At 38.2% G+C, this 14603-nt stretch overlaps 1 protein-coding gene across 6 annotated transcripts in view; it reads left to right on the forward strand.

The window, feature by feature from the left end:
* LOC102495620 (complement factor H-related protein 2) overlaps positions 1 to 14603 on the forward strand; it is a 66399-nt gene that overhangs the window by 16005 nt on the left and 35791 nt on the right. For 3 of the 6 annotated variants that reach the window (XM_006155420.3, XM_006155422.3, XM_014590482.2), the window contains exon 1: positions 13146 to 13316. The exons of 1 other annotated variant lie outside the window; for it this stretch is intronic. In XM_006155420.3, the coding sequence (XP_006155482.1) occupies positions 13259 to 13316 (58 nt within the window). In that variant the 5' untranslated portion in view covers positions 13146 to 13258. Of the gene's footprint in view, positions 1 to 13143; positions 13317 to 14603 lie in introns of those variants that run through there. 2 more of the 6 variants (XM_014590483.2, XM_006155421.2) reach the window with 2 other exon arrangements.

Below are 14603 nucleotides of genomic sequence, written 5' to 3' on the forward strand. Positions count from 1 at the left end.
GAGTTTTTTTTTTCCCTTGGAGGAGAGGTATTTTCTTGCTTTCCCATATTTCTTGTGGCCCTGCAGTGATTTCTAGTCATCTGATGGATGGTGTGTTTCTTCTCAAACTTGAAGTTCAATCTGAGCATTCAGGAGCATACAAAAAGAGGTGATCTAGAATCTCTTTACTGTTCCATTTTAATCTCACTGGAGTTTCTGGGCTGGAAGCCGAATTATCCGTAGAAAAATCTTCATTTTTCTTATTTCCCTGAAATGACTAGTTCTCAGGAGCCATGATAGTGTTTTTTTGTTTGTTTTTTTGTTGTTGTTGTTTTGAGAGGTTTTCGCTATAGGGCGCGTGTGCTCACCAGACAGACAGAGAGAAACATAGAGGCAGAAAGCAAGAAATCACCCCCCAGAGGGGATGGTCACACCGCAATCCCTTCTCCTCCATTCTCCTCTCGGGATCTTGGGCACGCACGCACATGCGCCCAGCATGAGTTTTAAGCCACCGGGTCCAGACGTGAACCACAGTTGACTACGTGGGAGTCCAGCAACATAGCTATTATGCTAACTGCTGGTTCCCCCATGATAATGTTTTCTTCTGAAGGCCTGTCGCTTGCCTCTTCCGCCTTGTTGTTTTTTATAGCTGAATAGTATTCCATGGAGTATATGTGCCAAAATTTTTCAATCCATTCCTCTGTTTGTGGACATTTGGGTTGGTTCAATGTCTTAGCAATCATGAATAAGGCTGCAACAAATATAGATGTGCAAGCGCTTTTCTGACTGAGTGCTCTCCTGTCCTTTGGATAGATACCCAGGAGTGGAATGCTGGATCATATGGTAGATCTATTTGAAAATCTTTGAGGAACCTCTATATCATTCTCCAAAGTGGCTGGAGCAACTTACATTCCCACCAGCAGTGTAGGAGTGTTCCTTCTGAGAGTTGTCAGTTCACACTAATTACAGTGTTCTTTGTTGTGCAGAAACTTCTTAATTTGATGTAATTTCATCTGTCTATTCTGGGGATTATTGTCTGTGCTTTGAGGGTCTTGCTTAAGAAGTCTTTGCCTACCCCGATGTCTCCCAGAGTCTCCCCAGTGTTTTACACCAGTAGTTTTATAGTTTGCAGTCTTAGGTTTAGATCTTTGATTCACTTTGAGTTAATTTTTGTTAATGCTGACAGATAGGAGTTCAGATTAATCTTTCTGCAGGTGGTTACCCAGTTTTTCCAACACCATTTCCTAAAGAGATTTCCCTTTTCCCACTTGATTGAATGGTATCCTTTCTCAAAGATGAGTTGGATGTACATTTTGGGGTTTATTTCTGGAGTCTCTACTCTGTTCCATTGGTCCTCATGTCTATTTTTGTGCCAATACCATGCTGTTTTGATTATCACAGCTTTGTTATATATTTTGGGCTCAGGAAGTGAGATGCTACCTACTCCAGTCTTCTTGCACAGGATGGCCTACTCCAATTTTCTTGTGCAGGATAGTTTTAGCAAAATGGGGTCTTTTATGGTTCCAGACAAATTTTATGATTGTTTTTTCTAGATCTGTAAAGAATGTCTCTTGTAATTTTATTGGGATGACATTAAACATGTAGATTAATTTGGGTAGGATTGCCATTTTTATTATATTGATTCTGCCAGTCCAGGAACATGAGATGTCCTTCCACTTTTTAGTGTCCTTTTGATTTCCTTTTTAAGATTTTAATAGTTTTTCTTGTAGAGGTCTTGGACTTCCTTGGTTAGTTTTATTCCTAGGTATCTTATTCATCTTGTGGCTATGGTAAGTGGAATTACATTCCTCATTTCTGTCTCTGTCTGCTTGTTGTTTGTATTTAGAAATACTATAGATTTTTGTAAGTTAATTTTATATCCTGCCACTTTACTGTATGCATTTATTACTTTGAGACATTTTTTCATGGATACTACTGGGTCTTCTATGTATACAATCATGTCATCTGCAAACAGAGATAATTTCAGCTCTTCTTTCCCTTTTGGAATGCCTTTTATTTCCTTCTCTTATCTGAATGCATTGGCTAGAACTTCCAGTACTATATGGAATAGGAGTGGAGAAATTAGGCAGCCTTGTCTTGTACCCGTTTTTAGTGGAAAAGCTTTATTTTTTTTTTTTTTGGAGAGGTTTTTCTTTGTGCTATAGGGTGCGTGCACTCGCCAGACAGACAGAGAGAGACAAAGAGACAGAAAGGGAGAAATCAACCCCCAGAGGGGATGGCCACGCTGCAATCCCTTCTCCTCTGTCCTCCTCTCAGGATCTTGGGCATGCATGCATATGCCCAGCATGAGTTTTAAGCCACCGGGTCCGGGACGCGAACCGTGGTCAACTATGTGGGAGTCCAGCGACATAGCCATTAAGCTAACTGCTGGTCCCTCTTGTACCTGTTTTTAGTGGAAAAACTTCCAACTTTTCTCCATTCAGTATAATATTAGCTGTAGGTTTTTCATAAATGGCTTTTATTATGCTGAGAAACAGTCCTTCTAGGCCAATTTTACTGAAGGACCAGCAGATGGCATACTGGTTACATTGCTGGACTCTCATGTAGTCAACAATGGTACAAGTCCCAGAACAGGCAGCTAAACTCTCACTGGGTGCATGTGAGTGCATGCCTAAAATCCTGAGAGGAGGACGGAGGAGAAGGGATTGTGGTGTCATCATTTCCTCATGATGATTTCTCACTTTCTCTCTGTGATTCTAGCAAGCACACACACCCTATAGCAAAAATCTCTTTAAAATAAATAAATAAAGATAGTTGATTCAATTTACCACTCTTTTCATAAGTTGTTTTCTTCTCCATCATGAAATCTCTATTTCCTTTTGCAGTCTTCTAATTTCTATTTGAAGAATTCCTTCAGTGATTCTTTGAGTAGGTCTCCTTGAGTAGAATTCTCTTGGTTTACTTTGAGAATGTCTTTGTGTACCCCTTTATTCCTAAAGGGTAGGATCACTGAATGGAGAATTTGCAGTTGACAGTTCTTTTCTTACATCACTCTCTTAAAAATACGTGCCAATTCTTTGTGGCCTGTATGGTCCAAACTGAGAAACTCAATGTCATGTGAATCCTTGGTCCCCAGACGGTATGGTATATTTTTTTCTCTAGCTGTTTTCAAGATAGTTTTTCTTTTTATCTTTAAGCAGTTTAATTATGATGTATATTGGTATCATTTTATTGGTCTTATCTTCTTTGGAATTCACTCAGCTTCTTGAATTTTAAGGCATATTCCTTATAACCAATGTGGGAAAACAGCCATTGTTTTTTACATTTTTTTTCAGCCCTATATTGTTTCTCTCTTTCTGGGTCTCCAATAATTCCTTTTCTTCTACATATCTCTGAAATTCAGTCCAGTTATTTGGTTTTCAGTTTATTTCCAGTCTAAGTTATTTGTATAGTGTATCTTAAAGTTCATGAATTTGCTGTCACTTCCAATCTATTATGAAGTCCAACCATTGAGTTTTGTTCTGCTTTTAAAATTTCTGTTACACTTTTTATTTATTTATTTTTATTTACTTTTTTAAAATACATTCAATTACATTATTTAGCTTACAAGGTGATCATTTCAATATGTGAACATTTCTCCCCAGTCGAGTTGATCAAAATATAACAACACTACCTCCCTGTCTCAACAATGTTGTCTTCATATCCCTCCTTCAAATGTTTTTCCCCATGTCCCACTCCTCCACACACACCACATCTGGCATTCACATCCACCTCTTGTGTTTGTACATCCTTTAAACACTTTTCAGCTCTATACTTTCTACTGGATTTTTTAAAAAATCACTATTAATTTCAACACTGTGTCATCTCAGCATTCTATTGATTGTCTTCTTCTTTTTTCAGGTTTTCCTAGTCCTTAATATGATGAGTGATTTTGATTTTTTCTGGACTTTGGGGTATTATAGTTTGAGATTTTGAAATTTTTTTTAATTACAATTCTTATTTAGCAGTTTTTGATAATGCCACCCTGGGTATAATTCCAAATTCTACACAGAAGTCCACTGACATCACAGGAGAGGGACAGTGTCTTGTTAGTCTAGGATGTTTTTAGCTGTACTTTGCAGAAGGAATAGAGAGAAACATTTTGTCCTCATCTTGTCAGTACCAGGAAGCTAACAATTCTCTTTTACTGTCTAAAAATTTGTATTCTTTCAGTTTCTTTCAAGGAGTTGATGTTTCTTTTCTAATAAGAATTAATTTTTTTAAATGACTAAAGACACAATTAACATTGCAGTATGTTACATGTAAGAGTAAGAAATTTTCTGTTTGTCTTTACTATCTACCTCTTCAGGATTTATTCATTAAAAAGAACATTGTTAAATACTGGAATACTACACAATGGACGCATTTGTTAGTGTGTTATCTGTGTCTTCAGGGAGGTGGAACAAAGAGCTTAAAATGAAACTCTCAGTGGTTAAAATTTTCAAGGAATTATTTCTGTCACCAAAAATCACACACAAGTCTTGATATAATATGTACTGTTATATTTTTATTTTCTTCTTATAATTTATACTTCTATTTTGTCTTTCAATAAATCAACTGACATGTTGTAGACTTTTCAGGAAAATGTGGGCCTCCCCCACCTATTGACAATGGCGACATTACATCATTTCCATTGCGAGAGTACCCTTCTGGGTCATCAGTTGAGTATCAGTGCCAGTCCTGGTATCAACTTGAGGGCCCCAAGAAAATAACCTGTAAAAGGGGAGAGTGGTCAGAACCACCGAAATGCTTAGGTAAGTACTTTAATTATTCACAGATCCTGGAAAAATCAGTGTAATGACTATGATATTTATTTATTTACAGCAGAATTTTTACAGATTAACACACAACCATTCTGCTAAATACTTGACTACCAAATATTAATACGTGAGAAAATAAAGTCTTAAACATTCTTTTTATACTTATAGTTTATTTAAAAATATTTAACTAAAAAATAAAATTGTATATTATTATGGTGCCCAATATGGTGATTTCATATATTCATAGTGTAATGACTACCACAATTCAATTAATGAGCAATTTATCCCCACACATAGTTACCATTTTTCAACGGGTTTGTGTCTGTGTATAGGTTTATGTGTTTAAGTATAATGAGGACACTTACCATCTGCTCTTTGACCAAATTTAAATTAAACAGTACAGAATAGTAACTGTAGTCCCTATGCTGTACAATAGATCCCCAGGTCTGACACATCTTATAACTGAAATTTGTAACCTTTACCAACATCTTAATCACAAAAATGGTAGTGACATGTTTTTAATATGATAATAGGTGTTCTGAATCTTTCAAGAAACATAGTACTCCAACATGATGTGATTATTTCAACTTTACCTAAATCTACATTATGATTTAGGACTTTGGAAAATAATTCCTGAACTTTATGTAACATCTTACCTGAAAGTATATAGACTTCTGTATACTACTTAATTGTTTCATGTTCATTTTTTAAATACTTTCAGATGCATGTGTAATATCGGAAAAAAGGAAGAGACCTTGGAAAAATATAACATAGTATTAAAATGGAAACAAGCTCAAAAGATCTACATCCGAACAGGAGACTTTGTTGAATTTACGTGTAAACGTGGATATCGACCAACACTTCCTCAGTCGTTTCGAGTGTTGTGCCAGAATGGGCGGGTGGCATACCCCAGTTGCAGGAAAAGACCATGACTAAAAAGTATTATTATAATTAAAATGTGACAATTCACACAGAATTTTTATTACTAATTCAGTTCTTCTCAACTTTATTTTGCTGACTGTGTTCATCAGTAAGCTAACCTTTACTGTAAGTTTCAAGCAATGTATGTAGAGACCAGATTCCTGTATTAGGAAAGGGAGTCTGCATTAATCTTTAATAATTTATGAGTATTTTGTTCCTATCGTATAAAACCTAACTCTATGCTCATGGCCATAAGGACCATTCTGTGTCCGGCCATCAGCAGAACATTGTTCTATCCCAATGTTGGTTAATTTGTCTTCTGCTGAAGCTATGGGTGTGTTTTGGGGACATGTAAAACATTATGGGCAAGTCCTGTCAGATTGCGGGTTCTTTAGAACATGTGCTGGCCAGAGTGACCAACACACATATGAAAGCTGATCTCCCTCTGCCCTTTGAGTATTTAAATAAAGCATCACTCCATCCAGTGTCTGGTGTGTTTCCCTTGACATCTGCAATAGTAAGTACAAAGGGTAGATGTGTAGAGCCCTGAGATTGGCAGCTAGTACATGGTGTTCTGCTCCCTGGAAGTTATAACTGGTGCCTAGTGTTCTGTTTAACAGACTTACAGGATCCAAGCAAATTCAAAACCAAGTGGGACCAAGTCTATTATATTTGAAGAACTGAGTATAGTCTTTTGTGTCTAGATGCCCTGTCCTTGGCCCTTCTGGGATGGTAAGTCCAAGGTAGAACTTCTTGGTGTACCAGAAAGATGATGACACCCTCCTGTCAGCCTGAGGAGGTCCTGTGAGCCTCTGGTTCTACTTATGTAGTTCTTCTTTCAAGACCTTGTTCCATGATTGTGTCCCTTTCAGGCTGTATGTAAGCTGGTGTAACATTCTCGAAAGCATTGCCAGTCTCCCACTCCTGGACAGGGTCTTAGCTATCACAGAGAAGGATCCATCCCAGATCTTCCTGGGTATCACATCTCTACTTCCGGCCTTCGCTGAGGTGGATGACTGGAACCACAGAAATACACCTAGTCTTTACAGCGTATAGTTGTCCAGCCACACCCTCGGCTCTGTTCCTGAGCACACCATCTTGGTAGACTAAGACCTTTCAGATCATCTAATTCCGGTTTCTTTCTGAGTAAGTTTATTCCACGATTTATCTCTTTATCTTGCATCTTATGATGAGCACTAAAGAAAAGCCAGGCTTTTTCTTCACAGATCATGTGGGAATCTGCTCAGTTAAATATCTAAATTGGTAACTGGGATGGCTAATTTCATGTGACACCTTGGCAAGATTATGATAGAACTTGCTTGGTCAAAAGCTAGTCTACATATTGCTGTGAAGATTTTGTGAGACATGATTAATATTTAAATCAGTAGCCTTGTAAAAAAGGGAGCAGGTGGTTAAGGCACTAGACACTCCCACATGGCTGACCATGGTTCAAGTCCTGGACCTGGTGGTTTGTTTTGTCACGTTCCTGCTCTCTCTCTGTGCGTGTCTTTCTCTGTTCAAATTTTTTAAAAAAGGAAAGAATGAATAAAGAAAATTAAAATAAATAATTCTTTAAAAAAATGCATTAAGGTCAGTAATATGGGTGGGGGTCATTCAATTAGTTGAAGTTTTTCAAAGAAAAGAATGAAATCCCTCAAGAAAGATAAAACGATCTTGCCTCCAGACTCTTGATTTTGCTTGATGCTGTAGCATAAATGCTTCTTTGGAAACAGAATCTTGAGGAATAGTTTTCTGAATTTGTTCTGGGATTTGAGAAATTTCTTCTCTAATATGGTTAGATTAGAAGACACTAATGACTCTATGACCATTCAAAAAGAGAGCAGCGATGGTCCATGGAGGGACGTGGCAATAGATATAAACAACAGTTTGTCTCGATATTCCTGATCACATACTTTTCAAGAAAATATTTCCTTAAACATTTTTATCAGATTATCAAGAATATACATTCTTTTACATTTATTTATTTATTTATTTACTTAATTTGTGATTTCAGGCTGCCAGGTCTGGGACTTGAACCAAGTCTGCCATGTGGTATTCCAGTGTATTTATCACCATGCCACTTACTGAACTGATGTCTAATTCTTTTTATTACCAGAGGGGATACATGTACTCCCCAGACAGACAGAGTGAGAGAGCACCTTTTAAATAGTAGTGGCCACAGAGCAAACCCTTCATCATCTCTCCCACCCTTTGGAATGAGGGAGCATGTACACGCACATGCCCAGTGTGATTTTCAAATCACTGAGGTCACGACTCAAAATGACAGTTTGCCAGGGAGGTCTGGCTGCTTCAATCACCAGCTTTGGGGCTGCCCTACCAAGTATAATTTGATTGGCAGACTATTCCTAATTGTGCTAGGCAAATTAGAATACAAAAAAGATTAGCTCAAAGATAATGAATGGGTTCAAATGCCACATAAAAAAAAAGAAACTGGAAATGTTTATGTCTTCCCTTAAAGAATACCTTCCTTTCTGTATCCATGATGATGAGCTAGCTGAAAAACTAACACAGAATCGCATTCATCCTGCAAGTGACTAAATTGCAGAGCAAATTCAATTCCCAGTCCCATAGGGTGTCTTCAGTTTAAGTTAGAGCTTACCTGGAAATACATACAATCCTGAAAAGTAAAAGGTAGACTCATAGTAATCCTAATAAATCTATGGGTACTAACCCCCTTAAATCTTATGTTTTTAAAAAACTTATTTATACACATAACTTTTTTTGGAAGTTGATTAGACATAATAATGTACCAGAGATTATTTGAATTATTATTGATGACAACACATTAGCTTATAGGAACAGAAGACTCAAATGGCCAGTGACCCATGAAAAGATGCTCAACAGTTTTGTTATTGGTGTTGGAGAAGCGCATATTAACATCACCAAAGACAGAGCTGACCCTGGATCACAGTGGTTAAGGGAGCCAGATCTCATAGGTCTTACTATGGTTTGAGTCCTGGCCCCACAGGTTGAGAAACAAGCCCAGCACTTTCCTGTTTGCACCCAAAACCTGACGTGAAGGAGGAATGGAGAAAAACAGATTGTGGCATGACCATACCCCTTTGCAATAGTTCTCTCTCTCTCTCAAAGGCATGCACCCTCTGGAAATAAAAAACCCACAATGTGGTATTATCTCATACTTACTAATATGGTTAATATTAAAGACCACATGTAGCTGTGGATGAGGATGTGAGGAAATTAGAATTCTCACACAAGCCTGATAGGATTGTAAAACATCACAAACACCTTGGAAAACACTTTGGCAGTTTTTCTTAAAAGGCTATTATAGGGAACCAGCAGTTAGCATAATGGCTATGTCGCTGGACTCCCACGTAGTCTACCGCAGTTTGTGTCCTGGACCCAGTGGCTTAAACTCATGCCAGGTGCGTGTGTGTGCATGCCCAAGATCCCGAGAGGAGAATGGAGGAGAAGGGATTGCAGCGTGACCATCCCCCGGAGGGCGATTTCTCGCTTTCTGTCTCTATGTCTCTCTCTGTCTGTCTGGCGAGCGCACGCGCCCTATAGTGAAAAATCTCTCCAAAAAAAAAAAAAAAGGCTATTATACAGTTACAAAATAATGCAGCAATTCCTCTGCTAAGTATATACCCACCAGAAAGGAAAACACACATGTTCACACAAAAATTTGTATACTAATTGTCATAGAAACCATATCGATCATATCCTCAAAATGGGAAGAACCTAAATGTCCACCAGTAGATGCTGAGGTACCAGAAATGCGGTGTGTTCATACTGTGGCACATTATTCAGCCGTGAAGATCTGATGAGTTTTATTTGTCAGTAGCAGCAGCCATTCTAAACCCACATAAGGTTGACTCTGCTCTGCCTGAGTCACATATAATAACATCCTCTGAGGTGTTACTTTGCAGGACGCTGCCAAAACTCCTGAGGACACACCCAATCACATTTTTGCTTTCAGGCCTTTACCTAGAATCAAGGTCCAGCAGATCCTGAAAGATGTGGTACACGATGTGACCCAAGGAAGGGGACTGCCCTCCAAAGATCTACAAGGTTTTCTAAATTTATAAAGTTAGAAACTGGAGAATATATGCAGGTATAAATATTAAGGATGCAAGATAAGGTGGAAAATATAAAGTGGAAACATTCCAAATAAATTCAGAAATATTCACTAAGCAAAGAGTCCGGATTTAATGCCACAGCTACGATTTAGAGAGGTTTTTTTTTTTTCTTCTATAGGGTGTGTATGCTCGCCAGAAAGACAGAGAGAGATAGAGAGACAGAAAGCAAGAAATCACCCCCCAGAGGGGATGTCCACGCCGCAATCCCTTCTCCTCCATTCTCCTCTCAGGATCTTGGGCACGCACGCACACATGCCCAGCGTGAGTATAAGCCACCGGGTCTGTGACTCAAACCATGGTCGACTACATGGGAGTCCAGCGACATAGCCATTACACTAACTGCTGATCACAACAGCTAGGATTTAGAAAGGGCTCTGTTTAGCTGATTACTTGGACCAAAAGGTGGCCGACACTAATGAAGATGAAATGCCAACTGTCTTGCTATTCTGTAGAAGAAGACATTCTAAGGCTTAAGAAAAATGGCATGGGGACCAGCAGTTGTGCTGGACTCCCATGTAGTCGACCACTGTTCAGGTTCCAGACCTGGTGGCTTAAACTCACACCGGGCGCGTGTGCACGGATACCCAAGATCTCAAGAGGGGAATGGAAAAGGGATTTCGGCGTGGCCATCCTCCCTGGTGGGTGATTTACCACTTTCTGTCTCTCTCTGTCTTTCTGGCAAGCACACGAACCCTATAGCAAAAACCTCTCCAGGTAAAGAAGAAGAAGGAGGAGGACAAGGAGGAGGGGGAGGGGGAGAGGGAGGGGGAAGGAGAAGGAGAAGGAGAAGGAGAAGGAGAAGGAGAAGGAGAAGGAGAAGAAGGTGGTTTATATCAATTAAGACCTTATCCACCCTGGGAGAATCCAGAGGACACACCTTTCACCACCTAAGTGAGAAATACACCACCTAAGTGAGAAAAACCCATTATCCTTGAAAGGCTCTGTGGTCACCCTTCTTTCCAGTCCAAAAAGCACAGTGAGGGGCTGGCCCCATGCCCAGGTGCAGTGGTTAAACACTGTGCATGGGAGCAGGAGCCATAGAGCTGACTGCAGGTGGATTCCCAGCCCCAGAGCCTGAACAACACACTGGGGACATGAGTGTGCATGCTCCAAATCCCGAAGGAGAAATCAGGGAAAAGGATTGCAATGTGGTAAGACCCATTGGGGGATGCCCTCTCTCTCTGTCTCCTACACACACGTGTGCCCTCTGACAAATAATAAATAGATAAATGAATAAATAAAGTACAGCAGGAACTGCTGCCACTGAATTGGGAAACCTAAACAAAGTGAGCTTGTTTTATTGTTCCTTAGACACTATTTCTTTTCTGAAACTGCACATCCCTTTCCTAATTTGATGCACATACATACATGCATGCATGTGTGTACACACACACACACACACACACACACACACACTCTAATGCATATTTGTTCTGAATTCTAGTAAAATGTGAGGAACTTAACAAACGATGCTGTCCTAGACTCCAAATTCTTCCCTATATAGGCATTAACTGAAATTTTCAATGTTCTCAGTCTTGCAGCATCTTTCTCTTCTGCTTGAAGTTTCAGCCCAGGCATGTCCAGTGTACAGAAGATAAATAATTCACATGGATTTTATAATGGAGATTGTCGGGGACTTCCCAGGTCCCTGGTCTAGAGTCCTTGCCCATGAATTCTCCCGGCTCTGGACTCAGATATCGATTTCTTACACAAATACAACTCCTGCTTTCTGTCTCAGCGCCATCCTTTATGCACGGACCTGGATGAGCTCCGAGTGCAGAAGGCGGAGCTCACTGATCAATGCCATCCTTTCAAACCAGATGCTTCCCATTTCTGCCTGCTTTTGCTCACTCAGGAACTTCATTTCACATTTGTGCTGTGTTATTTGCAGGGGTTTCCTGACATATGTTAGTCTGCTAATTTAGAAGTCTTGATTATATAACTTACTAAAATTACTTAATATTTAGAAATCATTCTACCTATTGTAGGTAAGCAGAAGAATAAATTAATTCCCAAGCATAAACTCTATGATTTTGGTCACAATTATGTCACTCCCTATAGTAATATTATGTGAATGACTGTAAAAATTTGAAGAAAAGTGTAATTTAAATACAAATTTATTTTGGTGCAAAATTTTTTTGGAAACTTATGCATAGATTTTTCATAATGTGCATTTGCCACAAACTTTTGAAGACCTTGTTAATATTTTCCATGTTAATTATATCTTTGAAAGCAGTTTTTTATTGTAAATAATGGCGTCTTAAAATATGGCAAGTAGAACTGCTATGTTTATGTAAATATACATATATGTAAATATTATGAGAAGTTGCAATAAATACAATTAATCAGCTAGTAAGACAGGTGAGGACTTCAGTCATATTTCTCCAACAAAACTGAAATCACTGTGTGTATAAAAATTCATAGCTAGCCTGTGGCATGGTGATTAAAGTGGCTGGATCCCTCATGACTAACTGCACAGTTTGGGTCCCAGACCCAGTGGCTTGAAAACCACACTGGGCATGTGTGCATGTGCATCCAAACTCCTGAAAGGAGGAAGAGACAGAGGAGAAGGGATTGCAGCATGTTCATTCCCATGAAGGATGCTTTATCTTTCACTCTCCAGCCAGAATACTTGCTGGCCAAAAATAAAATAAAAAACAAATAGTCTATATATAAATGCACATGTATATTTACATATTTATATTTATATAAAAACATATATGTTTTTGTTTGTGTGTGTGTGTGTGTATATATATTTGCTTTAGGCCACGTGTGCTAAAGCAAAAACCTCTTAAAAAAGTAAATGTCAAGAATAAGCTGAAACTCTTGTTTATAATAACATGATCTAAGATGATTTTTTTAATGTATTTTTCACTTACAATTAACCACCATACATCTTCACAGTGTACAACATGGTTTTCTAATGTGATTTTTGAATAATGTATTGCTTTCTTAAACACAAGAACACATAGATACATAGATAGAGGAATAGGGCCCAAATATACAAGTTGGTTTTCATAGACTGCCCAAAATAAAGGTCGGTGCAGGAAAGTGAAAGACGAGAGAACGTTTCACTGATGTGAGTGATTTCTTCCTCCAGGTTATTCCTTCCCCCAGGCTTCCTCACCTAGCTTCATTTTTAAAATGTGCCTATTTCAAATAATTTAATTTAAAAATTAATCTTTTATAGTACTTTAGAGCCAGTTCATTGCCATTTCTGAAGAAAGTCAGACAAGTTCGTATGAAGTAATAAGTCAACAAATTATTGTGAAACCACTAACAGAGTTAGGGTAAGAATTAGGGATACTGAGGGATATTGCATAAGTCTTTGAACTTTGATATTTAGGAATTGAGGTCAATCCACTAGCTTCATGTGGTGCACTTTCATTCAGAGTCAGGCTTGGTGGCTGCTAATGAGGCAGATTTCCACCTCACACAGCACGGCAGGACTCTGTGCTAACGCACTTGGGGACAGCTACCATGCTGCTGCTGCTCAGTGCTGTGCTCATCCTGTGGGCTTCCTGTGCCAACGGACAAGGTGAGTGGAAGCAGTGGGCTTTCGACTTTGCTCTTAAGTGTAACTTTACATGGTACCCACCTTCCAATGTCTATGTGTTGAATTTAATTGCAAAAATATTTTTAAATTAAAATTTTTAGAGGGTTTAGCAATGAGGAACATGTTGTATAGAAACACATTTTTTAGTTTAACTACTTTTTTAAGACAATGATTTATCATTGGTCTTTTAACATTTTTTATATAGTACTTAATTTATTAGCATATGCTAATCCGTAGAGCTTTTTGTTCTTGGGATGGAATTGCCCATCACATAGTCCATCAAATTGCATTAAAAATTAAATCCTCAATATAATTATTTATTAAAATCAAGTGATGAGCCAGTATTTGAGAATGCCAGAGCCACGAGAAATTTCACATGGTTTAGGTCAATGATGAGGTGAACTATGAATGCCATAGTGGATATGAAAACAGAGACAGACGCACCAAGGGTTCCACAGTCTGTGGTGACAGCGGCTGGTCTGATACAGCCTTGTGTCATGGTGAGTACTGCTCTTTCAGCTTTTTTCTGTCTGGTGTTTTTTTGTTTAAAAAAAACTGGTGTTTTTTTGTTTTTTTTTTTTTTTTGACATTTTAAATTATCTAGAGACAACTTTTAAAGAATAATGATGAAAAATCAAGTTATCTCCTGTATTAATGAAAACTGGGAGGAGGTTTTTGTTTGTTTGTTTGTTTTTGTATTTCCTATTTGCTTTTCTTTTTCTTTATTTCAATTTATTTATTTACATTCATTCACTGTACATCGTTACAGCATACAAAATGAGGTTTTCCATCCAGAGTACACTGTATATTGTCTCAATCAAGCAAATCAACAAACATGTTATTGTCAGCAAATAACTTTCCATTTCTTGTTTTCTTTATGTTTTGCTTTCTCCCCCCCCATTCTTGATTCCCTATCTCTTACCCTCTGCCATCTCCCACTATCCTCCCACACTGACTCTGGTATCTATGTTTGCTTTCTATACTGTTTCCCCCCCCACATTTTATTGAATTACTAAAGACATTAATTAATCTAAATATTTTCATAGTAAACACAGGTGATGTATATATTTCCATGAACACAAGTCTAACTTTACACATCCTATAAAGTAGCACCTAGTTGGGGCTATATATCTTACTGCAGTCATTGAATAGATTTTTTTTCCCTAAAACTTTTTTTTTATAACTTAATTTACATTCTTTCCCTAAGCATCATCACAGCATACAAAATGTGATTTCCCATCCAGAATATACTGCATAGTGACTTAATCA

This window comes from Tupaia chinensis, unplaced genomic scaffold, assembly GCF_000334495.1.
Source record: "Tupaia chinensis unplaced genomic scaffold, TupChi_1.0 Scaffold000453_1, whole genome shotgun sequence".
Lineage (NCBI taxonomy): Eukaryota > Metazoa > Chordata > Mammalia > Scandentia > Tupaiidae > Tupaia > Tupaia belangeri.